The sequence below is a fragment of the Gopherus evgoodei genome, chromosome 2 (genome assembly GCF_007399415.2).
Source record: "Gopherus evgoodei ecotype Sinaloan lineage chromosome 2, rGopEvg1_v1.p, whole genome shotgun sequence".
Lineage (NCBI taxonomy): Eukaryota > Metazoa > Chordata > Testudines > Testudinidae > Gopherus > Gopherus evgoodei.
This window is the reverse complement of record NC_044323.1, coordinates 117799774-117826529: the sequence shown is the minus strand read 5'-3', so window position 1 is coordinate 117826529 and position 26756 is coordinate 117799774. Positions and strand designations below refer to the sequence as shown.

The 26756-nt window shown below is 42.6% G+C and overlaps 1 protein-coding gene across 5 annotated transcripts in view; it reads right to left on the bottom strand.

Moving 5' to 3' along the window:
• Nucleotides 1-3269: 3269 nt before the first annotated feature.
• STX17 (syntaxin 17) overlaps nt 3270-26756 on the bottom strand; it is an 89147-nt gene continuing 65660 nt past the window's right edge. For all 5 annotated transcript variants that reach the window (XM_030551579.1, XM_030551581.1, XM_030551580.1 and 2 more), the window contains 4 exons: nt 11668-11786; nt 11537-11587; nt 5995-6081; nt 3270-5271 (listed from right to left, as the gene is read on the bottom strand). In XM_030551579.1, coding sequence (XP_030407439.1) covers nt 5032-5271; nt 5995-6081; nt 11537-11587; nt 11668-11786 — 497 coding nt within the window. In that variant the 3' untranslated portion in view covers nt 3270-5031. The remainder of the gene's footprint in view (nt 5272-5994; nt 6082-11536; nt 11588-11667; nt 11787-26756) is intronic.

Sequence of the window (26756 nt, the reverse complement as noted above, 5' to 3'; positions counted from 1 at the left end):
TCAGTGTGTGTCTGGTTTTTCACAAGCAAGGGCTGCCCTTGCTTAAGTGCCTAACTCCAGGAAAGGGTTTGTGGCTGTGAATCTCTGAGAGAGGTGCATAAGTTCCTTTCGGGATCTGGACCCTGAGTCCTTGCCATAGTCCTATAAATTTCCTGTTTACTTAGGTGGTTCCCTCCTCAGCGGGACTTCTGTGGCCACTTTTCTTGGGTGCCTAACTTGCCCCATACAGTGTAGCAGGCTGGGGGCCCTAACTTGGGGCTGTGCTTTTCCTTGGGCAGCAGGGCACTAGGAATTAAGTGGTGTAATGCCTAAGGTCCCCTCTTGGAATGCAGCCCTTACTTCCTAATGCCAGGCAGTTACTGGTTGACTTATGAGATTTACTTTTAGCCCACCTAATGTAACAGTGAATGTTTCTTTAGAAATCTGTACCTATTTTGAACCCCACTAAGCTCTTGGGCTCAGTGGCAGTCAGTTCCACAGGTGAATTATGCACTCTCTAAGAGGGCAAAAAGTGTTCTTCTATCAGTTCTAAGCTGATTTGTCTGTCAGGTTACTTGAATGTTCCTTTAGTTCTGTATTAGGGTAAATAGGAACTGCCAATTTACCTGTTTTGTAGTATTTTATATCCCTCATGTTTCTTCTCTAAACAGCCCTACTCTTTTCAATACCTCCTCAAATTGAAGTTTTTCTCTTGAGCTAATAATTTTCATTGTCAGTTTGATCCCTTTTTATGTCTGATATTTTAGATGAGTCACCAGAAGTGAACACCATATTCCACCTAAAAGGATATACTGTTGATTTACAGAATGGCATTTTAATATTTTTTTCTCTCTCATTTGTGCAGCTTATAATTTTCTGTACCAGTTGCCTAGTTCCACTTTAGTAAGTTTCTTTGGAATAAGTTCTGCTTTTCCCCAAACTCACTCACCATGGATGCCTTGCCTTATAAATTTAAACCACTCCTCTTTATATCACCACCTCAAAAAACTTTGGAACTTCCAAAGTTAGCTGTTGAGCAGACCCTGTATATCTCCAGTGCACTACCCCAGCAGTCCTGACCCTAAATTTTTTCCTAATCTAAATGTAATTTTCAGGCCCTCCTCTACCTTTCTCTGTGATTATTACTGATATGTAGCATGAGTACAAACCCTTATCTACCACTGGAAGTTTTGTGAGATCCTTCCCCTCCCTTGTAGTGAAGTCACCAAATGCTTCTCCTGGTTGCCACAGCCCTAGATATCACTACTGCTAACTGAATACTCTGTCCCCTGGCTTCTGCTTTGGTATCACCGTCTCCTTTGTGAGGAATAATACAGATGGTTAGAGAGTAGATCCTAGCTGGGGGGAAATCTACCCTCCATTCATGGTTTCCACAATGTTCCAGTATGTTTTCTCTATATACTGGTTCTGGTGCTGTGCTACTGGCTGGGAGCTGCTGTACTGAGGTATGAGGCACATGAGCTACCTGTACTAAGTATATGCATGTGTCACTTCAGTACATAGCAACCACGTAGTCTGACATCCTCTGCACAGTAAACAGAGTAGCCCAAACCCTCATGAATCGGTTGAGTATTTTTTTTTTTAACTGCTGTTGGCAATGCTGCTGCTGTTACACTTTGGCTAGAAAATGCCACGCATGTCATGGGTGCTACCATAACCAAAGAAGAAGCAGGGACCCTGCCTTCAAGAGCTCCTAACCCCAAGGACAGACACTCGGTGTTAAGGAGAAGGGGAAACAACACTGTCTGTACACATCTATTACATGGTCTATATGCAACGGTGCACCTGTTGCTCTTCAGTGGATAGTTGAACATGGAGATGGCTGAGCACCGGTAACATGCATAGAAGGCACCACCTAGGTGACACTAGTTATGCACACTTCTGAATTTCAACATTAATGTACAGCATAAATATCGAGCATATTGTGGTGAGCCTCTATGCAGATGCACAATGTGATGAAAAACACTTCAGGCACTGTGTCCATCCACCATTACATTTCAGTGGTTTAGATACTTTCCTAATTCAACAAAAGGGTGTTTGTGTATTAATATTTAAGACTAGTGTTTTGCATTATGAAAATGATTACTTGAAAACAGCAGTAATCCATTAGCTGCTGTAAAGGAAATACAGACTGCCACTCTAAAAATAATACCACTCTTCAGAAAATGAAGGCAAAAATGCTTATTTAGTCTGGGGAGAAGGACCTGGCTTGTATTCCAGATATTTCTTAGTGTCCCTGGAAAATTAAATGTTTGTTTGGCTACTGCAGGGAGCCCACATTTTTCCTTCTACGCAAATAAACTCCCCCCCCCCCGCCCAAGTCAGTGTTTATAATCCAATAGTGTTGCAGGTTTAACAGTATTCTAAGTTCTGCGTACATACAAAATATAATGACAAGACAGGTTGTTTACTGCATTTTGCTGCTTCTAAAAATATGAATAATTTTGGCCATAAAGTGAGACTCTATTAAACTGAGTTTGTATGCAACAGTAAAATGAATAGCGTGGTGCAAAAAGATTACAGTTCTATTGCTATAGGCTGTTACAGTACTATCACACCTTCATCAAATTTTCATCCCATGTAAAATAGTATGTAGTGGTTCTGTAGTGTACGGAAGGAAAGTATATGTGTCCCATGACAGTGCTACAACAAACAATGGCTTTTAGTTAATTTAGGAAAAGTTTAAAGGTAAAGACTATTAGATAAGGAAGGAAACAGACTAGTGTAACAGTTATTACAAGTCCACCAGCAGTGTTTACAGTCACAGGTCATGCATTTAAAGAAAGTATTTGTGTCATGAGCAAATGAGCTAGATGACTCAGGAGGTCCTTTCCCCTCTGTCTGGTCCTATAGATGTAGGCACTTTAGCTTCTACTATGCAGTTTTATCAATTTATATTTTAACGATTACTTGTGAAAACCATTCTTGTGAACACAAGCTCAGGGAAGCAAAGTCTTACTTAAGAGACATCTGAACAGCTGCACATTTGGGTTCACATTTTTATTTTACATGTAATTAATAAATTATGTAAGTAAGAAAGAAATACCCTATACAGGAAACTTGTGCTCAAACGAACAGTTGCTTACAATATTTAGGCACCAAAACCCACAATCCCACCATTTGAAGACAATTATTTCCACAGACTGTGCCAAATCCTGGGTTGCAGCGGAGCTCCATTTTTGTTGTTGTTAAATGTGATGCAGTGGCAATTCCCTGCTGGGCTACGGAACACCGAGCAACATTGTGTAATAAAACTCCACTTAAGTAACCATTTTTTTAGAGGTTTATTTTGTACAGTCAAACAGGTCTCAGGAAGATGAGACCACTTGAGATCTTAAAGAAGCAACGGCATAGCCTGTGTTTTCCCACAAGGCTCTAACAGCAGTGCTGGAATGGGGATGGCAAACACAGATTGCCACTACTGACTATCAAGGGCTGGGTGAAATTAAAAACTTGTTAAAAGCTATATATTTAAAGATGGGAGGTGCAGAGAGGTCCAAATAAAAATCAAGCAAACAGGATAAATGAACAGCAGATCTCCAGAGGAAGACAGTATCACAGGCTAGGAAAATAGCTAACTACCCATACTGGCAGCTGTGAGCAAGAATGCTAGAGAGAACACCAGCAAACCTTGAGTCCTGGAGGAATGCTATGCTGAGCTAAAAGTCTACTAAGAGTAAAGAATACAGCCTGGCAGAAGTGATGCAGTGGAAACTGAAGAAAGAACTAAACAGCTGTGTGACTGGAGAGAGCAAGAAGCATACATGACCAGGCCATATATAAGCATTAGGTGAACCCACCACATCTGAACTACATCAGCATTACTGAACCTGTGATCAGATCAATTAATGATGTCAGCACTTGACAAGTTACTGGTGGGTTCATCAGGATTGCCAGCTTCACAGTCCTTTGTCTTCCAGATGTGATGGTTGTTGGTCACAAAGTGACACTAAATCCCCACTACAGCTTCGCTGAACAGGTGGAATGGGAATAAAGGACTGAGGAGTTGACCTTGCTATAAACAGCAGCCAATGTCTTTGCTGAGTGATCTTCTGTCCTGTCTCACCACTGTTTTGATGGAGGCAGGCTGTGAACAAGACATGGAGGAAAAACAGAGAAGAGCACCTGAGCAAGGTGCTTCTTAAACAGGCAGGGGGATTAATCCCACAAAGCAGCTTTCAAAGCCAGGCTGGGAAGAGAACAGTCAAGGAATGCCACCTCTCCTAGCACAAACAATCCCCCGCAGTGTTTTTTTGTTTTGTTTTTGGCTGTTTGAAGAGGGAGAGAAGGGCCTGGATTTTGGGGGCGGAAGGAGCTGGATTTGAAAGACGGATAAAAAAGAAAGAAAAAAGATTACTTTTCTTTCAAAAGAGCAGAGTGAATTTAGTGCTCTAGAAAGGGAGGGCAGCAGCATCACTACTCTGGTTGAGTTCGATAATGCAAGTAGGTGCTGGGTTTACTTAAGCTTTCACCACAGCTGAAACAATGCAAATTTAACCGGAACCCTCAGGCCCCATTGCCAGTCTGCGCATCTGTTTAGGCGAGCAGAGACAGCCACACCAGACTGTATGGGGGCTTGGGCATACAAACAAATGAAGAGTAAAACCAGGTCATTTTTAACATTTGACCAGAACCAAAATGTGACGTTTAAAAGACAGAGAGGAGTACTAATAGTGTACTAATCTTTGAAATCACTTAATAAAAGTGCTCCAGACCTTAGGACCCCCCGTTTTTCTAGTAAGAATGCTTCAAAGCCTTTCATTATTTGTTCTGGATTCTCAGCTAAACCCACTCCAGTGTCATCATACAAAATAAGGGGTGAAGTTGGCACACAACCCATTCTTCATTAGGGCTGCATATTTCTTGATGATGAAAATATATTCCTTATGGCTTTCAAAATTACAGGACTGACAGTACTTATCTCACCTTCCACTTCACCCCTCGACAGACTTATGTTCAAAGTGAAGATTGCATATCTGTTGTCATCACTGGAACTATTACTTCCAGTCCTAGTCATACTGTAATCTTACTTCAGCTGGATTTTTTGTCACTTTGGCTAGGGAGGTCTGGACAGCTGGAAGAGAGCTCCTCAATCATTTTCTGTTTTCTTCTCTGTATCAATTTTCCACCTGTGAAGCCCAATACCCCACCACCAAGTGCAGCTGCAATTCCTGCCACTTTGAAGCCTGCGAGGAGACCAATAGGACCCCCCACCACTCCACCGATGAGTGCACCTGCCACAGGCAAAGCTGCCAGCTTATATTTTGCAGCCTGTAAAAAAAAAAAATCTGTTTAGAACACACACCTGTGGTGATGTGCATTTTCCCCTCATTAATCTTGGCAATACACCCCTAATTCTCGGTTCATAAATAAACCTTACAAATTACATTTTTTTAAAAATACACTATTCCACAGTAAGAGAGAATGTGCCCTAACTGCTTCAAACTTGAGCTATCCCATATGTGTAGTAGGAAAACATCATTTTAATTGCTATTGGCTGATAATATTTGCAACATAATATTCCACTGTCTGGCCTACATAATTAAAACAAATGTAAGAACTGTAATCTGCCCAGAAACTTTCCAGTAACGTGCGGATGCTATATTTGTGGGTTGTTAACAACTATTAGTAATATAAATGTGGTTTAGTATCACAGCAGCATGTGTCCCAGGTATCCTTTCATTTCACACTCATTTGACTCTTATGAGCCAATCATTTAACACTCTGCTGCCTGGTTTTGCAGGTATACCATTGAAAGAAGCAGCAGAACAGCCTTATAATGAGGCTTTAGGCCAGAGAAATTCTTTTCTAGCAGACTGAATGTAATAGAACATTACAAGAGATTGATTTTTTTCACTACCTATGTGTTATTTCTTCCTTATTTCCTTAATTGCTGGTTCCCTCAGCATTAAAGACGGCAGATCAATTGGGTTAATACAGAAGATTGCTGGGAGGCAGAGTACCATTGATTCACCAGCAGGAATAGATCCCTACCTTCCCCAAGTTTTTGGTTCCCTCTTCAACATTCACAGCAGCACTGTTGACATGGTCTTCAATCCTGTCAATCTTCTCCTGCTGAGACTAGATGCAAAGGAATTATGAGTGAGGTTACCTGCTGGGAAGCAGCAGTAAGCCAATACACACTATTTTAATGCCTGTAATCAGGGCCCCACAGCAACTTTCATCTGCTACACACTGTAGCCATGCAGCCTTAATGGTAGTTCATTAATAGCATCTGATAAACCAAGCTGAAAGTACAAAACCACTTACAAAAAGGAATTTAACTATTAGGTAATAAAATGGAGTGCTATTATACAGAGTATTGGTACGGTTAAAGAAAGAGCAAACTAAAATGTATTCTTATTTAATCTACTGTTATATGAATGGATGAATTTGCATCTCGGAAAAATCCAATAAATCCAAACAAGCATTTATGCTTCATGCCGAGTTTCATACTCAAAACAATTCCTTTTCTAATAAGAGAGGGTACAAGGCATTGTATGACACACAACATTTCATTGATGGATTAAAGAAATCCCAAAAGCCATGTTTTACCTATGAAACTATATTACGTTAATGTAACCCTACAGATCTAATCTCACAACTTTGCTGAAAACACACTGAAATTGCACATCCATCCTATGCTTTATGTTTGTTTAACTTATGCAAAAATGCTCCACTTTTCCCAGTCAGTCACACTCTTACTGCGAGCCCCCTTGAGCTTTTGGTGAGCAGCCTCCCTCAGCTGCTATCTGGAAATGAGATACTTCTTCCCCTCATTTGTAAATCACAGCAGGACCCCAGCTTCATTCCGTCACAAAGCACAATGGGCTGTCCAGCATACAGTTTAAAATGTTCTGAATTTAAGATCTTTGTTCAGAACAAGCTTTGTTTTACTCTTTCTAGCACAATAGCTGAGCCCAGTTCTGTTAGATGTGGGGTAATGAATATCTTTGGCAAACACCCATGCCCTCTCCAGCCTCCGTAGTACTAGACACCACAGAAATTCATTTTTCTTAATTACGGTTTAACTAAACAGCAGGTACAGGAATGGGTAGATTCTTACAACATATGACATAATTAACATAATAAGCCATGTGTATAATGGGAATTGATGGTCTCGTGATTAAGTGGGAATCAGGCGCCGTGTTTACAGTCCAAGCTCTGCCACAGACCCTGGGAAACTTCTGTGACTCAGTATGTCTACACTACGAAATTAGGTCAATTTAATAGAAGTTGATGTTGTAGAAATCAATTTGATACAGTCGATTGTGTGTGTCCCCACTAAGCGCATTAAGTCGGTGGTCTGCGTCCACAGTACCGAGGCCAGAATTTCGGAGCATTGCACTGTGGTATCTATCCCACAGTTCCCACAGTCTCCGCCACCCATTGGAATTCTGGGTTGATCTCCCAGTGCCTGATGGGGCAAAAAACATTGTCGCAGGTGGTTCTGGGTCCATGTTGTCAGGCCACGCCCCCCCATGAAAGCAACGGCAAAAAATCATTTCTCGCCTTTTTTCTGGGTTACCTGTGCAGATGACATACCACGGCAAGCATTGAGCCCACTCTCAGCTCACTGTCACCACGTCTCCTGGGTGCTGCTGGCAGATGCAGTACGGCAATACTACACAGCAGCATCCCCTTGCCTTGCCTTGTGCATGACAGACGGTGCAATACAACTGCTAACCGTCGTCTTTGTCCCGTGGGTGCTTCTGGCCGATCTCAAGTAGGTTGGTCGGGTTGCCTGGGCAGACATGGGTGCTCCTGGCCGGCCTTGGAGAGGTCAGTTGGGGGCACCTGGACAAAAATGGGAATGACTCCAGGTCATTCTCTTCTTTAAGTTTTGTCTAATGGAGATTCAGTCCTGCCTGGAATATCATGCCAGCTGGAGGCTTCTGCCTCAGGCTGTTCTCCCAGTCGGCAGCACTGTGTGGTCACACCTACTCCAGCCTACTCCTTGCTCCCATGGCTCATGAAGCCTGGACAGTGGTAAGGAGCAGTTCAGCTATAAGCTGAGCTAGTGCATAATGGTGGTAGAATGTGCCTTTGGACATTTAAAAGCTCGCTGGTCCTGTTGCTGACTAGGTTAGACCTCAGCACAACCAATATTCCCATTGTTATTGATGCCTGCTGTGTGCTCCATAATATCTGTGAGAGTAAGGGGGAGATCTTTATGGCAGGTGGTAGGTTGAAGCAAATCGCCTGGCTGCTGATTATGCGCAGCCAGACACCAGGGCGGTTAGAAGAGCACAGCAGAGTGCGCTATGCATCAGAGAAGCTTTGAAAACCAGCTTCATGACTGGCCAGGCTACAGTGTGAAAGTTCTGTTTATTTCTCCTCGATGAAAACCCGCCCCCTTGGTTCACTCTACTTCTCTGTAAGCCAAACACCCTCCACTCCCACCTTTGACCTCCACTTGCAGAGGCAATAAAGTCGTTGTTGTTTCAAATTCATGCATTCTTTATTAATTCAACAAAAAAATGGGGGGATAACTGCCAACATAGCCCAGGAGGGATGGGGGAGGAGGGAAGCACAGGGGTGGGGTAGTTGTAGGGGCACTCCCTAGAATGGCATGCAGCTCATCATAGAAGCGGTATATCTGGGGCTCTGACCTGGAGTGGCCATTTGCCTCTCTGGTTCTTTGGTAGGCTTGCCTGGGCTCCTTAAGTTTCACGTGGCACTGCTGTGGGTCCCTGTTACAACCTCTGTCCTTCATGCCCTTGGAGATTTTTTCAAATATTCCAGCATTTCGTCTTCTGGAACGGAGTTCAGATAGCACGGATTCATCTCCCCATACAGCGATCAGATGCAGTACCTCCCATTCGGTCCATGCTGGAGTTCTTTTGCAATTCTAGGATTCTATGGTCACCTGTGCTGATGAGCTCGCCACGCTGGCCAAACAGGAAATGAAATTCAAAAGTTCGTGGGACTTTTCCTGTCTACCTGGCCAGTGTATCTGAGTTGAGAGTGCTGTCCAGAGCGGTCACAATGGTGCACTGTGGGATAGCTCCCAGAGGCCAATACCATCGAATTGCGTCCACACTACCCCAAATTCAACCCAGCAGGGTCGATTTCAGTGCTAATCCCCTCATAGAGGAGTACAGAAATCGATTTTAAGAACCCTTTCTGTTGACAAAAATGGCTTTGTCGTGTGGATGGGTGCAGGGTTAAATGAATCTAATGCTGCTAAATTCAACCTAAATTCGTAGTGTAGACCAGGGCTCAGTTTCCCTGTTTAAAGGAATAGAGATAATACTTTCTCTTCTCTCAAGGGTACTGTGTCTCTTCAGACATCATAAAGTGCTTTGAGATCCTTGGATAGAACACATAATAGAACAGCAAAGTACTGTCAATATGTATTTCACTCTACAGCAGTATCTCAGCCACACAAAACTCAAGGTTCATATTTCTCTGCCACTTTTAACAAAAGAGCAACAACAGTCCTGAGAAGATGGTGTTCTGTCTCCACCTCCTCCTGCTCTCTCGCCATCTCCCACCTTGTTTCTCTTACTTTCACTGCTTTCCCAGAAAATATCACAGCCTCACATATGCACAGTTACGGCTCAAGTCCTGGTTTAGAAATAATGAAGTTACAGACTAAGTGTCTGAAAATCCTGTAGCTATGAATCGTCCAAAGGTGCTGAGCCCGCTAACTTACACTGAAGTCACTGTATGGAGGTCAGCCCATATTGTGCATGAGCAGTGCATAATTTTCCACTTAAAAAAAAAAAGCCCTGTGTACTGAGATATGCACCCAATAACGATAGTTTTAACCACTGATAACTGACTACGGTGCCGTGTTTGGAGGGCACTCAAACAGTGTTTCCACTCACGTGTTTTTACACATACAGCCAGATGGAAAGAGATACTGACCATTAACTGACTTTACTGACTTAACTTATACTTAACCTAAATTGTTATAAGACACTCAAAGCAATTTAAGCATCCTCATAAGGGAGTTGAACCAATTTAACCAAGCAATTTCTAAAAACCATGTAAATTAAATCAGTACAATTTCTGTGTATATACAATCTATTATGAGGCAGGTGGGAGACAGAATAGATGGCACATTTGTGCACACACAGAGTTTCTTTCTTCTCTTCTATGAGATGTGGTGGTGGAATGTGAGTGAAACTTCAGAGCCTTTCCTGAAGTCCTGACCAAGTAAGCAAAAACACAAATCTTGTTCAGTGGAGTCTCTCTTGTCCTTCTCACCACAACCTGCAATGCTGAGAATGTGTGGAAACCCAGTACGAAAACTGTTGTACCTCCTGCTGTAATGTTCATGTTCTCTAATGGTTAGTATGATGCAAAGGGAACCTAACAAAGGAATTTGGATTGAAAACTATCCCCATCAGCAGCTTCTGTGTTGGCAAAAATTAAAGTCTATGGAGCAGCTAGCAATGGTTTCTTTGAAGTAAGGGGAATAAAAATACAAAGAAAAATTGCCTAGACAGGATCAGAATCAACAGGGCTCAATGGTCAAGATGCATGCAGCATGGAAGCTGTTGATACACAGAGAGAATAGCATTAGTGTCTGTTATTCCTCAGCAAGCTTCACAGACCTCCTCATGGTGAGGCAATTAAGCATGTTAAGCCAGTGTTATTGAATGCTCCTAATTGCTGCAACATGGTGCTTGGAAACCAAGGGTAAAGAGGGGCCTACCTTAAAACTCACTCCTAGAGAATGTAATGTAAATCTTTATCCTGAAAACCTCATGAGGGCTTTCAATACGGTGTAACATGACAACATTCTTAAATGGTCACTGTCAAGATAGCGGATAGTAAAGCAAATTCCTTACCCCCGTTATTAATAGCTTAGACGATTAAAGGTCATTTAGCTCCAATAAATTAGCACATGTTCCTGTTCTTCACTTAACAAAATGGAAGTTTTATCTATTGACCTCAGGGGCCTGATCCTCACACTACTGATTTTTCTTCTTCTTCTTCTTCAAAGGTTATTCTTAAATCTAGATTTCCAAAAAAGGGGGAATCTGACTTTAGTGGGGGTTTAGATGTAAAAGGAATGCAGAACCAAGCCCAAGAGTTTGGGTCTAGCTTTTGTACTGTTATCTCCCCCATGCGCCTATATTTTAGTGACATGCATAAGGATGTGTGCGCGTGAGTACATATATTATTTAAGACTGATGGAAAGTGCCAGATTGACGGACTTGGAAACACGAGTTCTCTACAGTATTTATCCATACATGAGATACAGCACAGAAATCAACAGTGCAAACTTTCCTCACAGCCCTGAAATCTTGATTAGGAAGGACCATTCTATGACTCCATTCAATCACTGTCATTTTCCTGAAGCTACTAATGGGCAAAATGTGATACGACTTCTGTGCCCTAATAAGTGGGCTGAGACAATTTCTATTAGGCTGCTGAATAGCCGTTAAATAGTAGCAACTTAATCTGACTTCAGATCAGTGACAAAAGTCTCCACTATCTCTTTACCAATTATTTGAGCCACCCAGTCCCCCAGCCTTTGTCTTTATCGATTCTTTATCTAGAGTTTTAGATTAATACTTACATTGACTAGTAAAGAGAAGTCAGTCACCAGCTCGCTGAGTTGAATTAAGTCCTACAAATAAAAAATGATTTCTTATGTATCTGCTTAAAGAAAATGAACTTAAATGGTAATATAAGGGAGCTCCAATGTACCTCTTCTAAAGTTTCCCATGATTCAGCAGCATTTTCATCCTGAGGAATTTCAGGGAGTGGGGAGTACATCTGGATAAAACTCTGAGAAGTGTCCACAGCTCCAGTGTTATACAAAGGCTCTGAGTGAAAACATGGTATTTATAAATGCATGTATTCAATTAGAAAACAGGCTGCAAAAAATTGTCTTCTCGTATCTTAATATTACTTGATAACATGACAATTGACGCAACGCAAGCCAGACAATAGCCCTAAAAAGTTTATACAAGCGAAGTTCTATTCTGAACACCACAGATCTTATTTAAAAAATTGTTCTTCCCTCCAAAAATATTAAATTTCTTAGAAGAGACACACTCTCCAGATTTCTTCTGAAAACAATCATCAAATTATACTACTTAATTCGGTTTAATTAATTGTGTATGGATTGTGTATTTTCAAATGTAGCAAAAGAATCTAAAGCCTGGGATAAGCACTTTTTATTTATATATGATAGATATAAACAAATCATGCATGAAGTCAGAGCGATGGTTCACATAGTTATGGTTAAGTGCACCATTTCTAGTCCATCTTTCCCACTCTGAGTCAGCAGGAACTAGGGAAGGACGGCTGCTGCAGAAGAAGAGCAATAAAACCCTGTTAATGCTAATAAGAGAGTAGTAGCGTGTTGCTCAATTCTAAACCCTAAGACCAGGTAGATAACGGCACCATGATAATAACAATGGGCTTTTAAAAGGTTGAAAATATGGAAGAGGGATCCTTAAATACAGATATTGCCCCCCCCTTCCTCTCCATATACACACACATACAAAGGAACACATATGTGGGGCAGAAGGAGGCATGGGATGGTATTGCAAGGAACAGCTAGAAAGGTCACTTTATAAAGTAAAGTAATTGACCAGAACCCTGTGCATTTCTTTTATGTCAACAGTACTTTGTAAGTGATACAACGGAGGCTGAACAAGATATGCTTCCAAAACCTTCATAACAAATTAAGTACACCATATCTGCACATTCTGATTTGTAACCAAATACAGCCTTTACACAAAATTTGGTAATTTTTTGCACACCAGCAGGACACATCATATCTGCACAATTCTATGAATAAAAACCAAGTGGGAGATGAAGGACATGGGGCCAGATTTTCAAAGGTATTTAGGTACCAAAAGATGCAGCTAGGTCTAGTCAGATTTTCAAAAATACCTTGGCAGGTTAGGCACCTGACTCCTATTGCTTTCAAGGCCCACTGATTTCAATGGTAGTTAGGGGCCTAATGGGATTTTTGAAAGTGTGTGAATAGATGAGGTGCCTGTCTGTTCTTTAGACACCCAAATACATTTGAAAATCTGGCCTATGGTGACCAGAAACAATCTGTCAATTCATCAACTACAGTTCAGACTTCCTTTGATAAATCAGATCATTTTAAACGCAAACATGTTTTAATACACTTTCTTTTTTTCTTATGTATCCAATACTTTTAAGGTGGTTTTAGGTAACTCATAAAAACAATTTTAAAATGTACATTTTAATTGAATTTCAATTTCCATCCAAATGCAGCTTGACTGGAATCCCAAATAAAAATGTATTACCTGATTATATGTCTCTCAACATTTTCTAACATTAAAAAAATGTCAAAATTTAGAAGCTGAATAGATGTATGGCAAACTATAGAATTGTGCAGATATGGTGTATCCTGCTGGTGTGCAAAAAATTACCAAATTTTGTGTAAAGGCTGTATTTGGTTACAAATCAGAATGTTTAAATGGTTATCAACTAATGAGAATAAACCCTTCATGAGGAAAATAACTAAAACATACACATCCAAAACAATCAATTATTTAAATTAAAGTTTGCTGCTTGGTGATATAAATTATTCCATCCTGAAGGCAACCATCTCTGAATCCCCACTCTGTCTCTCCGAATGCAGGAAGTGGAGGCCTGCAAGGATGTTAAAAATTAATACTGGCCACTCCAGGCTTGTATTAAACTCCCAAGGTCACAGCTTTTCTCTGACCTTGGCTTGGTAAACGCTGCCACCACCCAAATGCAAAAAACCTCTTTGAACCCAGGAAGGAGCACATGGGAATTCCTCCATGTGAGGTGCCCTCAAGCCCTTTCACCACCACCACCACCACCACCAGGGGAAGAGCTGAGAAAGAAAACAAAGGAAATTAGCTGTGGCTCCAACTAATGAAACAACATGCACAAACCTCTTAGGACACCAAAAATCTAATCTGGTTTTTTTTAAAAAGGTAAATTTTATTAAAAACAAAAAGGAAAAAAATATATCTGGAACTTAGGCTTTTTGCTAGATCTTAAAAGGAACAATTACAAAAATTAAACACCCAAAATAGCTTTCTTGGGGATTCAGCTTAAAGGTTACAAGCAAGCAAAAGCATCAGAGGTTAGCACAGAGGAGATCCATAAGCCAAAATAAGAAATAAACCTGAAACAGTCCCTAATTTTATTTATATATCTGACGCTCCAGATAAGTAGATTCGAAGTATTAACTGATAATCTATAATCATACCTGAATTAAAGCTGGTTACAGCATTACTGCTCCGTGTCCCTGCAGCCCAGAGAACAACAGACAAAGGGAAAGTTTCTTTCCCAATTTTAAAAAGTTCTACCTTTCCATTGGCTCTTTTGGCCAGGTGCCCACTCCTTTTCTTTTACCTGTGGGCTTGTTAACCCTTTACAGCTAAAGCAAGCAGAGAACAGACCAAGGGGATTTTACAGCTAACTCGCTGGCTGAGTGTCCATCAAATGGAGCTAGTCCCCTCGCCCCCCTTCATGTATCACAAGAGTCTTTCAAAAACAGCTTTTATGAACTGCACAAATATACAACATATCCCATCGCATACACGGTATTGGGGGGAAAAGGTGGTTCAAAATAGTGCAAATCTTAGGCCTAACAACCTTGACAGTTTAAATGTTTGCCCAGTAGCAAACAGTGCAGTTAAGGTTACATTCCCTGTAATTCAGACCTTAATGTTATTTAAATGTACTTTGATTGCTTATACTAGGCTTGATCTCAGGCAGAGCTCTGTGAAGCTTAAGAACTTTTTTCTTCCACCAACAGAAGTTGGTCCCATACGAGATATTACCTCACCCACCTTACCTCTGTCTCATGCCCATGCCTGGCAGAATTATTATTTTATTTATAATTTCAACAGATATCATCAATGGTTATTGTTAAGCCCTCCTTTCTATTTTTATCAATCTAAATTTTCACAGTTACAGGAAATTATGGGGGTGGGGGACAGACAATTATTTAATGACAATAGTTGTTGAGATTCAAAAAGTTAAAGCTTTATAACTATTACATAAGAAGGGCCATACTGGTTCACACCAAGATCCATCCAGCCCAGTATCCTGTCTTCTGACAGTGGCCAATGCCAGGTGTTTCAGAGGGAACGAACAGAACAGGTAATCATCAAGCGATCCATCCCATCACTCATTCCCAGTTTCTGGCAAACATAGGCTAGGGACGCCATCCTTGTCCATCCTGGCTAATAGCCATTGATGGACCTGTCCTCCATAAATTTATCTAGTTCTTTTTTGAAACCTGTTATAGTCTTGGCCTTCACAACATGCTCTGGCAAAGAGTTCCACAGGTTGACAGTTCATTGTGTGAAAAAACACTTCTTTGTTTGTTTTAAATCTGCTGCCTATTAATTGCATTGGGTGACCCCTAGTTCTTGTCTTATGAGAAGGAGTAAATAACACTTCCTTTCACTTTCTCCACATCAATCAAGATTTTATAGACCTCTATCATATTCCCCCCTTAGTCATCTCTGTTAAAACACAATTTGTCAACATCACGTTAAAATATACAATGTAAATATCCTTAAACTATTTCTCAAACGCATTTTTCTTACTTTACCTATCTGTAAATTCTGATTATCCATGGAAATATTTTTTCCATTGGTTTGAATGTACGATGAAATTGACGCTTACCAGTATTTCTCCAAAAAATCTAATCCTTCCAATAATCACCACCCCATGCAGAGTGTCAGATGTACTACATGTACATACAAACACATTTGGTAAACAAATATTCCTTTTAAGGAACAGCAGTATTAAATATCTATTTGGGGGAAATGAGGAAAGTACTGCAGCTTTAAATAAAAGCACACAACACATTAATGCCTCAGTAATACACAAAAATAGAAGAAACACAACTTCCCAATCATCTGTGACTTAGTTCACATTGGTGCAACAGACCAAAGTTGTCTGCTTTCTGCTACGGAAACACAGTAACTCCTTACTTAACGTTGTAGTTATGTTCCTGAAAAATGTGACTTTAAGTGAAACCATGTTAAGCAAATCCAATTTCCCCATAAGAATTAATGTAAATGGGGGGGAGTTAGGTTCCAGGGAAATTTTTTTTTTGCCAGACAAAAGGCATTATATACATTTAAACAAGCAATTTAATACTACAATCATCATTGCTGAGTATGAAACTTGGTTGAAGTGGTGGAGTCAGAGTGGAAGAGGGTGGATTGTCCGGCTGCTCCTCTTGCTGAACATTTCCTTGCAGGGCCGTGCCCCTCTCTGCTGTGTGCATGCAGGGGCAGAGAGATGCTGCTGGCATTAAAGTGAATGGCAAAGCTCCTGTGCATTTCACAGACCTTCATGGGAGCATGGCCAGGTTCTGTGCATCTCTACACCGCTTCTCCCCCTTGCTACAGCGAAGCAGGTGCTGGAATACTATTTCGGTAACTTGCTTTGGGTGAACTGCCACCCCGTGTTCTTACCTCCCTCCAGCGAAGGGGCGCAGCAGATAAAACATTATTTATTCTGTACTAAGACAGCAAGGCAGGGCCTCTGCTGTGCACCACCCCCAGCTGCTTTGTGCCTCACAAGCACTTGGTGTAGAGCCCTATTCCCGAGCAGGGCCGTTGGGCCATAAAGCAACAGTGAATCGTGGGGTGGCGAGGTGTAGTATGCACGTGCTGTGTGTTTACAAACATTCTGTACAGTACTATAGTTGGGAGGTGCCCCCACCTTACCCCACATAGGCACAGCCTACTGGCACTGGAGATGAGGCAGGCAAGGAGGCTGAAGGTGCTGTAGGCTAGGAGAAACACATTGCGCAGCAGCGGCAGCTTCCCCTACTCTGCAAGTACCAGGGGCGGGGGTTCAACCCTCAGCCCGCCCACTCCACCCCTTCCCCCAAGCTCCCAACCTTGACCTGCCTCTTCTCCCCTCCCACCTCCCACCTCTTTACCTCGCACGCGTCCTGGCTCCCCCGCCCCCCCTCCCCTCCTTTCTAAGCGCCACGTTAGGAGGCAGGGGAGAGAGGGGGGAGGCACGCCGAGTCCTCGCTCCTTCCCCCTCCCTCTTGCCTCCAAAACATCGCAAACCAGCTGATTGCCGCCAGCAGGAGGCAGGGGAGGGAGGGGGGAGGCGCACCGAGACCTCGCTCCTCCTCCCTCCCTCCTGCCCTAGAAAATCAGCTGGCTTGCGATGTTTTGGAGGCAGGAGGAGGGAGGGAGGAGTGAGGACTTGGCGCAGGCTTCCCCTCTCTCCCCCCCGACTTCCTGCCCAGGGCAATCAGCTGGCCTGCGGCATTCGGGAGGCAGAGGGAACCTGTGCACCGAGCCCTCACTCCTCCCCCTCTCCCTCCTGCCTTCAAAACGCCGCAAGCCAGCTGATTGCCACGAATAGGAGCTAGGGGGAGGAGGAGGAAGGCACTGATCTGCGGGGTCTGCCAGTGGGCAGGAGGCGCTGGGCGGGGGCATAGGGAGGCTGCCAGTTGTGGAGAAAGCAGGCAGCCAAACAATGTAAGAGTGGAACATTGCACAACTTTAAATGAGCACGTTCCCTAACTGATCAGCAACATAACAACGAAACAACGTTAACCGGGATGACTTTAAGTGAGGAGTTACTGTACTGATTGAGATCTACAACAGCATATTCCACTGATACATAATCAACCACCAGCATCAGGCATAGTCCAACAAAAAAATATCAAATGACCAAATTCATCCCTGATGTAGCTCTCTTTGGAATTGCACCAGAAATTAATTTAGCCCTATAAAGACTGATCTTTTGCTATTCTGTTTCAGGCTAATCTCCCTGGTTTTATGTCACTGAATCAAAGCTGCTGGTTAGGTCTGAAATGTTGTATTTTTGTTTCACGCCAAAGATGTTTTGTGAAAAACACTGTTCTTTTTAGCTAAGAGAATAAATATATTACTTTGGGGGCGGGGTCCCCATCCTTCCCTTTCAGTTTTCTTACTAGTACTCTGTATGTGTCTTTTCTGCTTAGCAATAACATTTCTTGTACTTTTAAGGAGCAGCCTCAGCAAACACTCAACAAGCCAACAACCAGGCTTTCAAATGTAGTGATTTCTGGTTTGGATGAAGCATCTGACCTTCTGTGATATGTCTGGATTGTCTGGAAGTGCTATCAGAGTCAGAATAGACATTTTGAGGTGGTCTATTAACCAGAAAGAACAGTTTCAACCAATATAGAGCAATCGGGATCAGTATGGCCGCATCCTGTCGGATTCTCCCTATCACCCAGAAATGCATATATAATACCTTGACCCCCAGGGTTAGAAAGGCATTTTGCAAGGATCCTGGGCTCATGCCTCCTCTGGAGTAAAAGACAGGACACATGTTTGCTGGCAAACAAGTCTATACATGGAACTTCTCCATCAGTGTTGTGTGAAGAAGTATTTCCTTATGTCTGTTTTAAACCTGCTGCCTATTGATTTCATTGGGTGATCCCTGGTTCATCTGTTATATGAAGGGGTCAATAATTTCTTATTCACTTTTGCCACACCATTCATGATTTCACACACCTCTACCATATCTCCTCCAACATGAGCAGTCCCACTCTCTTTAATCTCTCCTCATACAGAAGCTGTTCCATACCCCCTCATTAATTGGCAATGCTATTCTAACAGAAGTGGAAGAGTGCAATGTGTCACATAGATTATTGAGCTTTTTCTTCAGTTATTCAGGTCTCTGTTTTGAGGATTTCTGTTATGCAAGAGAATAGCTGCTAAAAGGCTATAAAATCATCAGGAGATGGTACAAGAGCCAAGACTGCATCATCAGGGGAAGATAATGACAGGTCGCTGGGAAAACATGAATGGTGTTGTTCAGGAGGCTCAAGACCTACTTGTTCCTCATCTTCAAGCTGTTTTTACTCCTCCTTCTCTGTAGTCAAGAGTCTGGCAATTGATAAAAAAGGCGAATGTTCTACGTTTTTGTGACTGGTAAGATGGTGATCAGCTCCTGAATGCTTTAGTCGATAAGTTCCCCAGTATATCCAATAGGGCTAAGGAGGCGCACTGCAGAGATAAGGCTGGTTTTGGTATGATTGACTAGGCCATTCAGGGGCTCTGAAGTGTGTGTCCCTAGATTGTAATGATACCTTCACTTGATCTGCATGAATGAAAAAGAGAAGGTTCTTTGCTGGAAGGTGGAAAGATGTTTCCCAGTAATGGAAAAGACAAGTAGACTTTCTCCAAAAGTTGGTGCTGATATCTGCAGTGATTTCAGTAGTATGAGGATAGAGATGCATAGTGGTACCAACCATAGCATCCCTGTTACAGAAGGCAGTGCTAGAGACATAACTACTCCCTCAACATTAGATCAGCCAGTGCATTAACATCTGTACAATCAGTGCCAAAGTCTTCACCAGCACTGACAGGTATAGGTATGAAAGGTGTCTAATACTTCTTCAGTACTGACCTGGAAGCTTGTGCCAGCGTCACCTGCCCCAATACATGAGTGGCTTTAGTGCTCTGTTCCCAGGAGAGTGAGTTTTTAAACTTCTATTTGCAGGACAAGGGAGACTGGTGCTAGAAGTCATTTCTATCTTGTGTTGCCTTGGTAAGGAGGTGGTAACAATCCTCAGTGCCAAAGTGGAAGCTGGTACTGAGGTGGTTTTCCATGGTCCCAGATCCTTGACTGACAGTGGCACAGATTTTTTGCTAGTACCGACCTGAGCTGTTTTGCACCAGCTAACAGGAACACTGGCTGTCTGGGACTTGAAGTGGATGCCCATGCTTCAGGGTCTAACGCTCCCCTCACCGATTTCTCAAGAAGGTACAACTATCAGGGTCAAAAAGGAGCAGCATACTGAGCAGCAGGCTGGTATATGACTATCATTAAGACAAAAGCAGCATCTATGGCCATCTATAAGTGCAATGAGTCTGTCATAAGATGATCTGGGCTTGAAGCCTGAGGGTTCTGAATGTACCATTTTAGATTACGGTAGGGTACTAAGCACTAATGAGAAAGTACATTTTTAATTATTATTTTTTTGCAATAAATTAATAAAAAGGAGGGTGGGGGAAGAATTTATTGGGAATTAACCAAAGCTAACTGACTAGAAGAAGTCACAAGAAGAAAATTCCACTAAGAAGAAGAGGGTGAACTCTGCTTCCACCTGATGGTAAGAGGGAACCAAAGGACAGTTGCAGCCATTCCACGCTTTATGCTCTAAGGGTAGAGGCAGGGGGTCAAGAGGACTTTGGTAAAGAACCTTGGGGTGGTGGAGGGGCCGAAGGGTAAGGACACAATACTGGTAGTGGTCTCCGCCCATCACAAAATTAGAAAACATCCTTGTGAGGAGTGTATGACAACATGGACACAAACGTGTCCTGGAGGTCAAGGGAGACAAACCAATCTACCATGGAGGGAACTGTCACTGCTTTGGTTACCATTCTCTGAACCACTGAGAGTGGACAAAAGTGTTCAATGTCCTGAGGTTCAGAACTGGTCTCCAACCCTCCCCCTCCTGTTTTTCTTCGGGACCAGGAATGGGAACCCTTTTCCAACAAAGTGCAGGGGAACAAGTTCAAGTCCCTGACTGTTAGGAGGATTGTACATTCTGCCTCAAAAGACCCTAACTAGGAGGGTTGATAAAGTATGATGGGGATGGGGGAAGAAGCAGAAAGGAGGTGAATTGGATGGAGTAACTAGTAAAAGTCACCGCCAGGATCCATCTGTCCAAGGTGATGAGCTCCCAGTAAGGTAGGAAATGGGAGCGATGATCCTCATAACAGTGGGGATGGAATAATGTGCAGGGTAAGAAATGGAGCAGGAGAGAGTTCGTGACCCTTAAATGGGTCATAACAGCCATTTCGAGGATGTCACCGGCTGGGAGGTCACTGAAGAAGATGATCTTCTTTTTAAGTGTGCTTTTTCCTGGGGTGCTCAGCTGTTCTCATGGGCTCATAGGTAAGGCTACATTTCAGTCAGGGGTATTTTTAGTAAAAGTCACAGGCAGATCACAGGCTTTAAACAAAAACCTCACGGTCTGTGACCCATCCCGTGCCCCAACCTCTTGCCCCCCCCACGCCCAAATTCTGCTGCTGGGGGGTATTGCGACAGTGGCCTGAGTCTGCTCCAGCAGCAGGCGGTAGGATTGGTGCAGGGGCTGCCTGAGCTGCCCCTGAGCCAGGTGCACTGGCTACTGCAGACGTCATGGAGGTCACGAAAAGTCACAGACTCTGACTTCAATGACAAATTTGCAGCCTTACTCATAGGGACTGAGTGAAACTGTTGAGCCATCCACGCTGGACTGTAGTTTCTCTTTCCCACATAGGTGCATAGATGCCCAGAGATTGCAGTGTCACCTGGGAGTTTTTAAGAGAATGAAGAGACCCATCTGTGCGATCACTAAACAATTTGGGTCCCTTCAAGGGAAGGTCCTTGACAGCGTTTTGTTCCTTGTGGGGCAGACCAGAAGACTGCAGCCAAAAATCTCAATGAATGATTACTGCTGTAGCCATGGAACATGCAGCTATGTTGGCTGCATTAAGTGAGGCCTGGAGAGATGCCCTGGCGATTGTCTGGCCTTCTGTTATGAGGGCTTGACATTATTCCCTCTGTACCCAAAATGTTTGTGATAGGCTGGTGACTGTGTCGGTACCGGAGGATGAGTTACTGTTGCAGATGTTAGTATCGGAGGTCTCCGGAAACTCAGACTGAAAGGGGTAACTTTCCTTTCTCTTCTCCCACTCTGAAGAAGGGTTTTTTTTCCCTTCTTTGAGGATCTAGACAATTTTGCGGGGCCGCAGGGTCTCTGCTTATTGTCACAGTAGAGACAGTCACCAGGGCTCTCTGTGGATCTGAGGCACAGGCGGTGATTTGGATCCTACAGGTCTGAGATAGTGCTCCATTAGCAGGAGTTTAGTCCATCTTCCCTCAATTTCTTAGATCCTCTTTTAAAACCTGGGCAGATCTTATATTTGGAGGGAACGTGACATACTCCCAGGCAGCAGAAGCAGCTTGAATGTACCATCGCTGTGGGGGACAGACCTCTGGCAGGGTGTGAAGCCTGGGATCCTGGGCATAACCCTGTACTGGAGGACAAAAAAAGAGCAAGAGAGAGAGGCACCCAAATCAGGCAAAAAGCACGAACTGTGCTTTAAAAAAAACTACTAAGAAAAGATTAAGCAAGAGAGGTAGCAAGCTGCATAGCTAGCCAACAGACACCGTGATGCTCCATCTCAAACCACAAGCAGTGGAGAAGGAGCTGGAGTGACAGGGGGTCTATCCCTCTCCTATTAGGGGTGTAAATAGTGTTTTTAAAAGTAACCGTTTAAACTGTTAAAATTGTATCAGTTAACTGTTTAACTGTTAATGAGTTCACAATGAACCGACCGTACATATTATTGTTGTCAAGTACCTTTACTAACAACAAAAACAGACAGTCTTATGTATAAAACCCACCTTTTTGTTTAATTTTTTACATAATACCTCTCAACCATCCAAAAACACAAAAAGTTCGATTAGAATTTCAACTCTACTGATGATTTTTGTTAAGAAAGATTAACATGTTTACATGTTCTGGTATCAGTCTTGTACACAGTAAGGCCAGCATTGGAAGACATGTTCTGCAGGCACAGACAATCCTGGAATGCACAGGTAACTCTCTGCCAGTTTTCCAAGCCTGGGAAAACACTGTGCATTGACCTTCCACCACTCCAATGGACTGCATTCCAATGTAAGACACAGCTTCCCTGGTGAAGTGATTCCTGGTGATCCATCAACACTTGCATAACCACATAAAAGCAGGCCTTTCTGTTGATGTACTCTATGGTAAGGTGAGCTGGAGCCAAATTAGGAATGTGTGTGCCATCTATCCCCCGACCATGGTTTGGAAACCCCATAGTCGCAAATCCATCCACAACATCCTCCATATTATCTAGAGTAAGAGCCCTGCATAGCAGGATACAATTAATGCCCTCCCCACACTTGCATAACAGCCTCCACTATGGATTTTCCAACTCTAAAATGATTTCCCACTGATTGATAGCAATCCAGCTTTGCAAGCTTCCACAGTGCGATCTCCACTTGCTTCTCAACTGTCAATGCAGCTTTCATTCTCTTGTCCATGCTCGAACATGGCATACAGATCCAGGAATGTGGCCTTTCGCAGTACTGAAAGTACTGCAGCCACTCATCATCCCAAACCTTCATCATAATGCAATCCCACCAGTCAGTTGCTCATTTCTTAGGCCCAGAAGCTGTCCTGTAGCTGATCTGTAAATGCCACCAACTTTGAATTGTTTTTCATTATGTCCCTTAGTAATCTGTCCTCAAAGAAATTATCATGTGCCCCTTTGTTGTGGTACTTCCTGCAGCTCTGCAAGTGCCGGAGGATTGTTTGTCCTGCATTTGCAGCATCAATGACAACAGTGCAGACCTGCATGTGCTCCTGATAGCGATGATGGATAGCGACAAGTGCTGTGTGAGTTTGTGGGATTTTAAAAAGGCACAAAAATTATGGGTTAGTCATAACCATCTCATGGCATTATGAGATAGTGAAAGTTGCATGATGGGAACTTGACCTTTTCCTACCAGCCCCCTGGCAGGAGTCATGTGCGCCCAACACCACATTGTGAAAATTCCCCAAAAGGCACTGAACTGGAGGGTGGCACACTGGGATACATACCCCTGGTGAACTGCACTTAGCATCAATGCAAGCAGCTAAGTACGCACATGCATGTGTGATATACTAACTGCAGTGGCTTTACACTGACATCAAGTGTGGTCGACCAAAGTTTGTAATCTATACATTGCCTTAGCCAGCATTACATATTTTATACTTGTTAAATAAAACCGTTTATCAGTAATTCAAGAATAAAGAAGCTTCCTAAGCAGAACTGTGGGCAGAGGAAAATCCCCTTAAGTAAAATGGCCATTCGCCTCCTCCATGCTGACCTATTCTGCACCAGATTAGGATGTCCCACCACTGGGTTTAAGTGACAAAAAGAGCCTTTAATGACTTCTCCACATTAAAGAGTATTTCACACCTCATAAGAAGGCTCTGTTATTACCTTTGTTCTTGGGGAACCACGGCACAGTATTCAGCCTGTTTGACTCATGACAGACACCACCACCACCACCTACCAACCCCCGCCAGCCTCTGAACCAAATCTGCATCAGAAGACACAAAGCAATGAAAGACACAAAGCAATGAAAAGGCAGTGTGAGACACACCTAAACCCCTGGGATAAGGATGACAGAATTAAGGAAACTCCCCTAGCCTCATTTGATTCGAAGATGGGACAAGGAGTCATCTCCATTAGCATACAACATGGAGAACAGAGATTCCAAGGCAAGAACCGCATGGAACTCTGGGACCAGAAAAGCTGGGAAGTACTGCATGATGAGGGATCTCTGCTCCAGATATTAATGAATCCATGCCTGCACACACCCAGCTCAGCAGTTATCAGACCCATTCTAGTAATAAATCCTTTACTGGTATCCAAAATAGTGAAGCTCCCTAATTGCATTGTGAGCTCCCTCCAAGGAACACCTCCCAAACCAGGAATGATCAGCAAACCCCAAAGTAACAGGCAAAGCTGGTGACACTGTTGTGTTATTCTAATTTTCTGATAACTTAAATGGCCAGAGTTGGTTTTTTTTCCAATATTTCCCTTCCCACTTCAAAAACAGAAGGAAAAAAGGGAGAGGGGGAGGATGAAACACCTGCGGGCTTAAACTATGAATGAAAAACTTACATTCAAAAGTTCGTATTCTAGAAAATTCTAACCCAGTTGTGATAGGGCTTAGAATGGAAGTGCTTCCTCAACAGCAACTACAACATCTCATCAGAACTGCAATAACAAAAAAACACCTCTGCATACTTTACAAAATACCTTCACACTTCATTACACTCAAGATAAAAATCTAGTTCTCTGGAAAATTCAATATGCTGGTTAAAAAGAATTTTAGTAATTTTAAAAGTGGAGTCTCGCCTTTTGTTAACATTTGCTTAAAATGGAATTAAATTCAGCTCCTATTGGACTTGAGATGGGGGATGGTAGAAACAGAAAGGGGCTGTATCATTTCTTTGACATGCCTCCTAAATGGGCTATTTGAATTTGTAAACTCTTCATTTCTCTGCCAGATTGGAAGGAAGCAACATGTGAAAAAGAAGTGGTGTGTAAGGAAGTTTCTTTGATTGAGTAAGATCAGCAGCTAAGATCTGCTTTCAGATCTGCAGCCTCGAACCACAAAAGAACAGGCAATATGATATTACAGCTGCCCCGTGAATTCAAAAAGCTGCTTTCATATTCATGCAAACTTTTAAAAAAATCCTATATAATTATACTCAGTTGTCTGTGTGCCTATATGTGTCACTTTATGTGAGGTGAACTACTCCATTCCTGAACTGACTTGTGAGTGTATGTCATTCCCATAATATTTTCCTATGGCTATGCCTGCCATCCCAAAATTTCTAATCGGTTTCTTGTTTTTTAACCAATGACCCAAAATGACCCATTTTTTAAAAAAACATGAAGGTGATTCAGATCAAGATACTAATCCTGTTTTTTTAAAAAGAGATATTTTTAGAGTTTAGCATATATTTTTGTCTTCTTTTCTTAGTTGTGAAAAGACTTTCCCTCTTACTAATGACATTGCACACAATTCTCCATGCAATTCTCTACAGAAGGAACTTCTATGACAACAAGGAGACAGAACTAGATACTATGAAGATTAGCACCTTATGAATACAACAGCCAGATTACATAGAATTTCCTGAAAGTAAAAATTTTCTGTGAAGCCACTAACTGAAAATATGTTTTTTAAATTAAAAAATGTGAAACTTGTGAAGTATTTTAACCAATATTAAGCTTCAAACTTCTCTGTATGAGGACGTGTTGGTTTAACTCTAATGGTCAGTCCTTCTCAACAGCGATTCAGTTGTTAGCAGCAGCTAACTGCAGATTTAGCTTCAAGTGTAAGGGCAGGTGGGACAGAATGAGGGTGAAAAGAGACAAGAAGGTGGTCATGGGGGAAGGAAGGAAAGAAGAGTGAGAGGTGAAAGCTACAGTTTTCATGAAAGCAAAGGGATCAGAGAAGAGCAGTAGCAACCAGGCCCATCCTTGGATGATCAATAAGGTAATATAATGTGTTTTCAAAACCTCATATAATGGTTCGGTACTTTTACTGATTTACTGTCACCCATGAAGATATACACCTCTACCCCAATATAACGTGACCCGATATAACATGGGTTCGCATATAGCGCAGTAACCCAGGGGCTTTGGCAGTGGGGCTTGGGTGGCGCTTTAAAGGGCCCGGGATCCAGCTGCTGCAGGGAGACCCAGGCCCTTTATATCACCGCTGGAGCCCTGCCGTTGCTCCCCTGGAGTTGCGGCAGCAGGGCTCAGCCAGTGATTTAAAGGGCCCAGGCTCCCTGCAGTGGCTGGAGCCCTGGGCTCTTCAAATCACCGCTGTAGCCCTGCCGCTGCTACCCTGATATAACAGGGTTTCACCTATAACGTGGTAGGTATTTTTAGCTCCTGAGGAACGCGTTACATTGGGGTAGAGGTGTATTTCTGTGTAAATGGACATTTTATACTCCACTTGCTCCTCCTGATTGAGGCTTTCGGTGATGATATAATAATTGTTTTCATCATTTCATAGATAATGAATTAAGTAAAAATGTATTAAGTGATTACCATTACAGAGCAATGGAAAAAGAAAATGTAACTACAATAACCCCAAAATTGCTTTTACTGCACAATTTAGTGCTCTCATTACATAACTACATTTATTAGCCTACCAATTTTTTCCTCTTCCTTGGATAGCTGATTGAAGCATTTATT